This window comes from Ceratotherium simum, chromosome 1, assembly GCF_057802395.1.
Source record: "Ceratotherium simum simum isolate JZ-2026a chromosome 1, ASM5780239v1, whole genome shotgun sequence".
In the NCBI taxonomy this organism is placed as follows: Eukaryota; Metazoa; Chordata; class Mammalia; order Perissodactyla; family Rhinocerotidae; genus Ceratotherium; species Ceratotherium simum.
The window spans coordinates 16,281,741-16,293,194 of record NC_141900.1 but is presented as its reverse complement, the minus strand read 5'-3'; the positions used below and the strand labels follow the sequence as shown (position 1 = coordinate 16,293,194).

Here is an 11,454-nt window from a genome sequence, read left to right as displayed (position 1 = left end):
GTACCAGACATTATTACTTCATCTAATCCACACAACTCCAGGAGACAGGGCGCTGTAATTTCTTTGTACAGATGATGAAATTGTGGCACAGAAAGTTCAAATAGCTTGCCTGAGGTCACACAGAAGCGAACACTAGGCCCAGGATTCAAACCCATAGACTCAGGATTCAGAGTCCAGGGGCTTAACCCCTCCACTGCGATGCCTCTTGGTGTTACTGCAAGTCTCATGGGGTTATTGTGAGGACCAGGAAACATGATGTTTGTGAAACACTAGTGTAGAGCGAGCAGACACAGTGCAAGTGATGCTAGATGTTATACTGACAGCATCGGAATGTCCCAAACCAAATGAGTCTGAATCTGGTGACCTTTGAAAGAGAAGCAACCTAAGTGCCTTCATTGGACTGTGGCTCCTCTTGATGACAGTGCCCCAAAGAAATCATCAGAACCACTAACTCAGGGAAAGAATTAGAACTGTGGTATCGACCATTATTACAACCAATGCTAGATGTGGTAACTCAGTTGTCATGCTGTTTCTTCCCTTGAACTTTCAGCTGGGTTTCATCAAATTAAAGTACACAAAGACCAATGTAGACTTTTGATTTTTTTATATTGTGCCTATGATGAAAAAGAAAGTACAGAATTCAAGTAGCAATGATGGCAACTTAAGTATGTTTAAAAATGGAAGTCTTCATGGTGGTCATCTGATTAAACGGCCTTAAGGGAGGTGACTAGATGCTGCATGCTGTCTGTACTCAGAAGGCATGATTATTTGGGTTTCTGGAGGAGCTGATGGAGATCATAGAGAGAGTGGTGCTAAAGGGCTACCCCTTGACCCTGCCCCTGAGTAACGGCAGAATTCATTGTTGTTACAGAGTGAAATTTTCAGTTTGCCCAGTGGTGTTAAAAATATTTTTGTAATATTGACATAATAGAAAAATACATAGGTGAACTGAAATAACCCAAACCCAGAGAGAATGCCCAGCTAGATCCTCAGGAGACAGTTTTAGGGAGAATAAACAATGGAGAAAAGTTGTTATCTTTATGCCACCATCTGTTACGAACTCTTTCCACTGCCACACACTGCTGTTGTCTTAACAGGCAGAAGGCAACGATGACAAAGTAGACCGCACTCACGAGGAGGAGGAGGAGGTAGGCATAATAGGCAAAAGTGTTGGTGAGCTGCAGCGGCAGGGTATCTAAGAGAAGACTTTGGTTGTTTCGACTTTTCTTCTGAAAAGCTGGAACATATTAATGGGAGGGTGGTCACAGTTATCTATTTCTGATGACCTACATTGCAGTGACACCCCACACCACCAAAAAACAAAAGTAAACATCTATCCCGTCCGCCACATCAGACAACAACAAGACAAATCAGAATGCATTTTACAAGACATGTCAATCAACAACCTAAATTCATTTAGAATATTCCAAATGTGAAATGTAAGGCTGTATTTTTAATGCATGGGTCCAATGGGAAAAAAGTATTTGTGACAAATAACGTTTAACATTTCTTCACACCCACGATGTCCCTAAGTGATAATAGCTAATATTCATTAACCACTAATCAAACGCCAAACACTTGTTCTGAGAGCTTTGCATACAAAGCTTTAATCTTATTTAAGTTTTACAATAAGCTATGAGATTTTATTTTGTGAGTTTATCATTTTTAGTCCCATTATTCACATAAACTGAAAACAGAGAGAGAAGTAATTCGCCTGACGTCATGCATTTAGTATCAGAAACCAGATTCAATCCCAGCACCATGACTTTAAAGAACACATTTTTAGCTATTCTGTAATTCTGCCTCCAAGTGCAATAAATACCCCAGACATCAAAACATTAAGCATAAATATAAAGTTGAATTCTTATTCTGAAGCATCTGAGCCATTACACGCTGTGATGCAATGTGATTCCTATGAAGGGTACAACCCGTGGAAATTTGGTGGTGTTCACAGTGCAGTGCGTGGGAGGATTTAGTAAAGAAGGAATTATATAAAATGGAAGAGAGTGGTTAATCCAAATTCTCTGAAACTTTAGGAAGTCATGGCTCACTCACTTGTCCTTCCTAAATGTCCCTCACTGTAACTATGATGTTAGAGGATATCTGCTCTTAATACGATTGAAGTTTTCAAAGAAATATATGATGTGAAGAAATAATTAGTGATAATTATGGCGAGCCAGTCTGGCTATTGAATGAACCACAAGGCCAAGTCTCTTCCTGTGGAAATTACCCTTTTACATGTTTTATCTTAATAGAGTCAAAACTGTAGATTCATTAGCACTCTGTGTAGAAATGGATCTCAGAGTGGGTGTGCTCATAACTCCTTGCCTTTGGTCAAGTAAGGTGTTCGCGGAGGTCCAGAGCCGCCTTAATATCAGAAATGGAGGAACTATCAGCAGGGCTTGAGCCAACACCTCTAGTTACTTTCTTCGTACATATATATGGAGAAAGAGGCACAAACTAGTGCTGATTCTGTGACAGCCAAATGAGACACCCTATACTAGACATTCCACTTAGGTGACCTTATCTCTTCAATAACTGAGTTAGGTGTATAAATTCCTGGTTGGCAGATGAGGAAAACCTTGCTCAGAATATGTAAGTAATTTTCCTATTTTGATGTAACTAATCATTAAAATAACTGGGGTTCAAGTGCAGTCTGTGATACTGTGAAGCCCATGCACTGACCCACCCCCCACTACTTGTCCATCGTGCCTCAGAGCCTTGGCTTTGGGGTTTCTGGCTCTAGGACTATATCTTAGAGGAGGAAAGGAAGACTGAGTAAGTGTATGAACTCTTAACTCAGATGGCCAGGTTGAAACCCCAGATCTAGCTATGTGACATGGTGCAAGGGCCTAATTAACTTTACTTCATTTTCAACATCTATAAAATGGGGAAAAAATATTGTACCACCTCCTAGGAGTATTATGAGACTTAAACAAAAAAATGCATGCGAAACCCAGCACAATGCCTTCTGTATACGAAGCTCTCAGTACTTCTCAGTTCACGTTATTAGCTACTAGCAAAGATCAAAGACTTCAAAAAAATCTAGAAGCACCTTGATATCATGTATTCCTCAGTCATTAGAAACAAAAGCCATGCAAATGAATGAAGTCCATTGCCGAAATAATTCAAAGCCTATCACTGCATCCTCTAATTCAGTCATCTCATCCCCAAACCAGCATTTATGGTGTTAAGATGACTCCTAGGAAATGATGGATTGATTTAAAGTATCACTCAGTCTATTCTGCAACAGCCAGCCATTCTAGTTTTTCTATGTTAAGTCAGGGAAGTTTAAAAGTTCAGTTGGTCAGGAAGAAAACATGCTACAACATGACATGAAGGCAAACATATGCAAAACTTACCACTTTCCTCTGTTGGGGAAGCTGTTGTAGAATCAGTAGCAGTGACAACTAGGAGAAATGAGACCAAGTATTAGTCAATTCTCCGTGCCCATTACTTGACTGTGTGTGTGTGTGTGTGTGTGTGTACACATATATATTTATATATATATAATATGCTGAGAAGAGAGACAGTCATTAAAAATATAAATATTGTGAGTCCCTCAATTCCAGTCTTTTGTACTTTAAGCCTGAGAAGTTCCAAAGTTAAGATGATCGGGAGGGAAAAAAAGGCTATAGCACGACAGAGAGGCAAACATAGACAATCACTTACTGCTTTTATGTTTTGGATAAGCCCTTGTGGAATCGACAGTAGTAAAAATTGAGGTGGCAACCAGAAGAAGTGAGAGCAAGTATTAGTCAATTATTCATGCCCATTATTTGACAGGGTGTGTATCTGTTTATATGAGTATGTGTGTATGCACACACACATACAATCCGCTGACAGAGAGACCCTCCTTAAAAATATGAGCCCTATGATTACAGGAGTAGCTCATCTGATTCTATGTAATTCAGTACATCTAATTCATGTTTCACTGTGTTTCTACACATGAAGATGCTGACCTTCATGAAGGATACATTGTTTTCTTCTTTATCACAACTGAACGATAATATCCAAGACTATCCTGTTTTCCTTATGTACTCACAGCTCCTGGCACAGTGCCCACCACAAAAGAGGTGTTGGAGAAATACTTGTTGAATGGAAAAGTAAACCGAAAATGTGGCTACTCTACAGTCTTCAGCACATGATGCTGACATGAAGAGTTGCTACCAAAATCAATTCATCAAATCTTAGAATCCACAACAGAATCTCACATTTGACGGAATCTGGTTTATGCAAATTTCCCACCTAAACAAAGGAAATCAGGCATACCTTTCCAAAGCATGCATATCCCAATATCCCCAACTCATATACATGATTTTCTGGAACGGTGGTGTTTGTGGCCATGACAACCATATGAATAAAAGCTAATAGCTATTGGGACTGGCCCAGTGGCGTAGTGGTTGCGTTTGTGTGCTCCACTCTGATGGCCTGGGGTTCACAGATTCCGATCCCAGGCACGGACCTATGCACTGCTTGTCAAGCCATGCTTGGCAGGCATCCCACATATAAAGTAGAGGAAGATGGGTATGGATGTTAGCTCAGGGCCGATCTTCCTCAGCAAAAATAGGAGGTTTTGCAGCAGATGTTAGATCAGGGCTAGTCCTCCTCACCAAAAAGAAAAGCAGATAATAGCTATTGAGTGATTATTACTGTGCCGGGCACTGTGTTAAATGCTCCACATGTGTTATCTCCTTTAATGCTCCAGTCACCCTGAAGTGAGTTGTAGTTTGGAGGACTCCTTGTTGCAGATGAGGAAGCAAGGTTGGGCGTGTATATAATTGCTGAGAGTCAGAGCCCTGACAGCAGAGCCAGTGTTCAACGGATCCTTGTGGGAAATTAAGTGAGGTACAGCATGTGGAAAGTACTTGGTAAAAATAATCCATAGAAATAGAAAATAATCTATAGAGAAAAAACATAATTCCACTATTGTGAACACTGAAAACATCTTCTCTTCAAAATATGTTAAATATTTTTAGGTAATGAACATTTTATTACAGGAACTCAACATTTCACTGTAATTCTTTCCAAATATAGGCTAAATCACGTATACTTCTCTGAATATATACAACCTGAGGTGAGGCTTATAACAATGCAAAAAAAAAAGAAAAAGAGGAAGGCAAACATACAAACATAAAATTTTCTTTAAAGATAATTGATTGTTGGACGGAGGAAAACAAGAGTTGAACCAATTGTTTTGGTTTATCCTTTATCTACCAGATGTGATCTTGTCCATATGGATGTGGATCTGGTATACAATTTTATGCACTCAATGAGCTATATTTTTTGACAGCTCTAAAACTGAGTTTGAGATATAGAATTTGGAATAAATTCCAAGAATAAAAATATTAACATAGCCATGTTTAGATTTTAAAATATATTCAACAACGACTGTAATGTGTCTTAGAAGTCTTTCTTTTTCCTTAACAGTGACTTTTTCGTTAAAAAATAAATAAAATTCTTTTATTACCATGCATTGATTGAGGAAAAACAATAAAGTAACAAATTTTCATAATAAAATCTGTGTATGTATCATAACTTCTCTTTTTCAATCAAGGTTGGCGAAAAACTTGGACCAGATTAGTTTTATCTCTTCAAAATGACTTCATTGATTTGTGCTTCCATGTTATATTCCTAACTTTTATCAAAAACAAAAAACTCCCAAGAAATAGCATTAGAAATTTCCTGTAGAATGACAGTAACAGAAATGTCCTCTTTAGCTTTGTTGCCCTGAGTGGCCCATGGTCTGCGTTACTTTCAGAAATTAGGGGCCAAGTAAAACACATTATGAACAGCAACTTCTCTCTGATAATCCTCACCGTGGAACTCACTCTGCAAATTATTTTTCCCTGGTCACTAGAAGAATCAAAACCTAACAGGACACTTCTGCCCGGTGGTTATACTAAACTTGTATTTTGCATATTTGCTTCCCTTCTGTTTCTTAGCTGTAGAAATAGTAAATTAGGGCTGGTGTTTAAATCTTACGTTAGTGAGTTTTAGGAAAGGATATTAAAAAACACAATAAGTACAACAGCAACTAGAAGGATGTGCAACTACGACATACAACTATCTACTGGGGCTTTGGCGGGGGCGGAAAGGAGGAGGATTGGCAATAGATGTTAGCTCAGAGCCAGTCTTCCTCAGCAAAAAGAGGAGGATTAGCATGGATGTTAGCTCAGGGCTGATCTTCCACAAAAAAAAAAAAAAAATACAATAAGTACATAAATAAATACATCATGCTATGTTTTCAAAAGCTAGGGTTTTCACTGTCATTATTACATTTACTCTTCATCACGGCCTTAGGAGAAAGCCAAGGTAAGTGTTCGAAGATAATTGGATCATTGAAAAAACTAAGGAACCAAAAAGATAAAGACTGACTTCAGAAATTTGACTGGAGCACAGCAAAGGTCTTTGCACATTTTGTTCTGTGCTTGTTCCCCACTGCTTCAAAAGGGTTTGTGAGCCACAGGGCAAAGTACAAACTAATTCATTCTTATGGGCACTCTGGGGACTTCGGTTTGTTGTGTTCATACTCAGGACTTTAAGTCTTGAGTCTAGTGAGTTACTGGACCACTGCCAGGACTCTTTTGATACATCATGCCTGAATCACAAGTGAACTTGAGAGATTAGGAAAAGAATATATTCTCTTTACTGTAGTGCAGCCTCCTTGGGACAGTAATTCATCCCAGTGTGCTCATCCACACATCCCTTCCAGGCCAGGCACAGGCTAGGTCTGCAATAAATGTTCGTTGAGCTGCATTTACCAATGGCAAGAAATACATTCATTATGTAGAATGAAAGTATGTGTGTATGCATTAGCCTCATCCAAACTCTAATTAGGAAATTTTACCTTACGGTGGTACATAAAATACAAATTCAGAAAATCTAAGATCATAATAAAACTGCAACGGCCAAATTATGCTATTTTTTGTTGAGCCACAATTTGGCTCTCAAAAGACCACAAGTTTGTCACCTACTAACATTGTTTTGAGTTTATAATCTGATAATAGCAAGATTAAAGTGAGTGACTTTGTTTACTGAGTAGAATATTCCAGAAAGATGTATAATTGCTTTAGTTCCTGATCAAGTAAGTTCATCAAAAGAGGAGTCTCTTTTTGAGCATTTCCTGTGTGCTAAATTGTTAGGTGCTTTCACATATGTTGTTTCATTTACTCCATCAATCACTCTAAAAAACAAGATTGAGACCTTAATATTTTGGTTGATAAAACTGAGGCTGAGAAAAGTTAAGGAATTTTTCTTTTTCTTTTCCTGTTTTCCAAAGTCTATACTATTTTAATTCTTAGGGGAAGTAGAGGGACATTTATGCTACCAATAAATGCAACAACATTTAAGAAAGATTTATATTTGATTGTTTTTCATTAATACTTGATAGAAAAGGTAGGATATTCCCTTTGAAAAAAAATGTTCTGGGAGGTTATGTTTATATATACATACCTTTGTTCACTGAAGGAAAAAGAATCTCTTGGTCAACCCCTCCTCTATTATTCTCGTGTTGGACATCTGTGTTCTTTATCCATTGACTTTTCAGTCACGGTCAGCCAGCTGAATTTCATGTACGTGTCATCAGTCTTCATGGTGTTTGCCTGCTGGGATTCCAGACTTCTATTGCCATTCTTTTCTTTCCAATATACCCTTATAACATCTGGGAAGAATTTCTCAAGAAGACAAAGGTATGTTCCAGCATTATGGAGATTTATTTCAGCAACTGAAGGAAGAAAAATAGTGGGCTTGGGGGAAACATCTGCAGGAAGGCTTCTGTCTGTGGGGGAAAATGGAACAGCAGTTAAAAAGAATCATTAGAGAAGCACAAATATTGTGTGGTCTGGAACAACCTAGCGCATATAGTAAATGGAAGAAAAGCTGCCATTGAATTAGTGCTTACTGTGGCCTTCCATCCACAATAGACTGTGAGGTATTTATTGTTCTTATTTTTAACGGGAAAAGATCTTCCAGAGGTTATGTAACTTGCACAGAGTCACAACTGTAAGTGGCAGAGCCTGTATTAAAATGTGGCTTTTGTTCTTTCTCCACATGCTAGAATGGGGTATGCCTATTAACTGCCCCATTTCAAGGCATCTAACGTTCATGAGCACACGTATTTTTTAAAACTTCTTTTGTACCATCATATGGAGCATGTTTTCAAGGTGGGTTGGTAGATGGCAGGAATGGGGGAGGAGATCAGGTAGCTTTGATGATCTCTCTACACATGAGAATATTTGGTCCTTTCTAACATAGTTCTCCTTTCCCATCCCGTGAATTTTGTAACTTATGCTCTTTCGGCCAAATAACACTTTTTCCTGTTCTGCAACTTTGTGAAACCTCACTGTTCATTTGACTGTTTCTGGAATGCACCCATATTAGTCTTATTTGCCATACAAATAAATATGAGGAGGAAATTATTCATTTTTTTAAAAGTGCACAGTCACTTGTAAATGGGACTCCATTTCCACGTGTATTTGACCATCAGCTTGACCTTTTAGCTTCAAACGTGGATCCCATGCTCAGTTCTGAGGTAAGGGAGTTCTACTTGATGTCTAATTTTATGTAACGTCTCAGTTTCACACTGAACCACCCCAGGTTTGTGAGTAGGGCAATATTTAAGCTGCGCCTCCAAATTATATCACAATGCCTTGAATTTAGAAGCGAAATAGCAATATTTCAAAAACTCCTATTGAAAAATTCATTCATTATTTTCAGAAATGCTATTATATTAATCTTATCAAGGAATGCGCTTATCAGAATTTTGTTTCCCTTTAGAATATGTTCACAAAAAGCACATTTTATTTTGGAATTTCTTGATGTTTAAGTGTGACTAAGAATACACCACATTTTGACTCTCAATGTCTCCTCCAAAATTAGTGTCTGCCCTATAAGGCTGCTGAACTGTTTTAGAGTTCCACTATTTTCTTTGTTTTCACCTGCTGAATAAAGTATATATATAATTGGTGTAATGTTAAATGTCACAGTTTCAGAGTCTCTTGCAGACATAATGTCGAAATATATAACAAAACATCATAGTTTACAAAGGCATGTCCCTTGGATTCTGGAATGTTAGTTGATTATACATTTATTGTTAATCTAACAATGGGAATTATAAATATCAAAACCCTTTTCAATTTGCTTTCCAATTGACACAAATGCTTTATTAATATTCTCTTTGGGGCTAGCTTGGAGTTAAATAATTCAATCGGCAATTTCTTAAGAAAAGAAGAATTTGATTTCTTATTTGAGAATAATAGAAAAAAAATTCTTGAAAGTTCTGCCTATATAGCAAAGCTCTTGATTTTTATAGTAAATTAGTAAGCACACAATGTTGAGGTTTTTTTCATGCTGTAAATACAATTAGGTCATAATGTGATTATTTTAATTTTATATATCTTGCTTTTAGTGTAAATGGTATTTTTGATTATGACAGTAAGACACTATAATTCTCCAACCTTATACATTTTTTTTAAAGATTCTATTTACAGAAGCAGTTTATATTTTTTATTATTTTATTTTTTGAGGAAGATTGGCCTTGAGCTAACATCTTTTGCCAATCTTCCTCCTTTTTCCCTTTTTCTCCCCAAAGCTCCAGTAGATAGTTGTATGTCATAGTTGTACATCCTTCTAGTTGCCGTATGTGGGACGCCACCTCAGCATGGCTTGATGAGCGATGAGTAGGTCTGTGCCCAGCATCCGAACCAGTGAACCCTGGGCTGCCAAAGCAGAACACGCAAACTTAACCGCTATGCCACTTGGCCGGCCTCTATACTTTGTTTTTAATTTTAAAATCACGTTATATAGAACAAGATTAATTTTTCAATCATATATTGTATTTAAATAATTTTAGTCCTTATTCAATTTACTAAAGAATCTAGTTTTCATCTTAGGAAACTTTTTTCTTCACAAGAATATTTCTGATTCATTATAGTAAAGAAATTGAAAATAAAATGATGAATTGAAAATTTTCTGTATGATAACACATTATTCTTATCCTGTCCCTTTTCTTTACCTATATTCTTTAAGTTTAACTCTTTTTAGAACAAAATGAATCTTACATTTCCATTTCTTTCTCAATATAATAGTTAACTGAACATTAAATAGTTTACTTGTGTATACATGGTTAGTGCCTATAGTCTAAATAATTACCTGTTTTTCCTTTAAGCATTCTGTTTAATACTTATTAATAGTGTATTTATGGTCAAAGTCATTTACATGATGCATAGACTAGAAACCAGGTAAAAAAATAAACTTCTCTAATTCATTTCTATACATTTATCTGCATAATCAAATAATACATTTGAATGAAATTGCCTGAGTTGTTTATATTTTATTAAGATGCAACAACAGCATGAATTCTACATAAATTTACCAAATGTCAACTACATTTTTCATTTAAAGTATGATATTTCAAACCTACTTATTGATATTGATTTTGTGTTTTCTAGTTTCTTCTTGTAATTTTTCATTATCAAATAAATAATTATAGCTATTTCACATTTAAATATTATTTCAAATTTATGACAAGTTTCTACTATAATTGATTTTACATCTTGACTATTTTGTGCATGAATTTCAACTTTTTTTCTGATAAACATGAGCATGAAGCTCATTTGAGTAAAAATGCCATGGAAATAGTGATTATAATTATTATTATGGTCATTATTATCATTATCATAATTATTAACAATTTTTTCGTGATGATTGTGTGCTCTAACATGACATTTTAATCTCATGGGACCAAACTTGCCCTTACATATAGGGACTCAGTATTTTGGGGTTGCAATTAGATCCATGGTAAGGAAGCTTGAAGATTTGTTTCTTCCTTTGCATTCTGCTTTGCTCTAATATGCCTGGAATTCTTAAAGCCATAAACACAGGAAATGTGCCTTTCACACACCCAATTAACAGGGAATCATTGTCTTGTCTTACCTGCTGCATTCCCAGTGTTAAGAAAATCTAAGGGAACACTGGCTAAAGTCTAATAATATTCAGTCAGTGTATGGAACTGCTTCACACGTGTTGTCCAAAACAAATGGCTCTTTTCCCTAATCAAGAACACAACCTATTTGCATTCCAAGTTTTCAGCAGAAATTTCAGACTGAAACTGACATCTTTCCAGCTCATGTGGAAAGTTCAGCTTGAAACTCCTGGCAATGGGGCTTCAAGGCAGAATGACTAGAGAGATGGCAGGAAACCTGTCCTCAAATCCTCCTATTGACACGTTAGACACTAAATGTTACCTTCCTGAACATATCTGCTGAGGGTCACCATCTGTGGATGACACTCAATGTTATGATGCCCATAGCATTGATGCAGAGGTGGTATAAAATGGGTTTGCTGAAAGACCATTTCCTCCATTCTGTAAAATGGATGTTAAAGGCAATGTCCACTCTTGTACCTCACTTTCTTCCTAAAGGATTCATGCATTGAAGTCCTTTTCTAATACTG

The 11,454-nt window shown here is 36.7% G+C and overlaps 1 protein-coding gene across 1 annotated transcript in view; it reads right to left on the bottom strand.

The window, feature by feature from the left end:
- Positions 1-206: 206 nt before the first annotated feature.
- The window catches only part of LOC101399778 (M1-specific T cell receptor beta chain-like), a 31,470-nt gene continuing 20,222 nt past the window's right edge, over positions 207-11,454 (bottom strand). The window contains 4 exon segments of the mRNA XM_087436216.1: positions 207-1,237; positions 3,363-3,410; positions 7,456-7,517; positions 7,519-7,780. Of these exon segments, the coding sequence (XP_087292342.1) occupies positions 990-1,237; positions 3,363-3,410; positions 7,456-7,517; positions 7,519-7,780 (620 nt within the window). The 3' untranslated portion in view covers positions 207-989.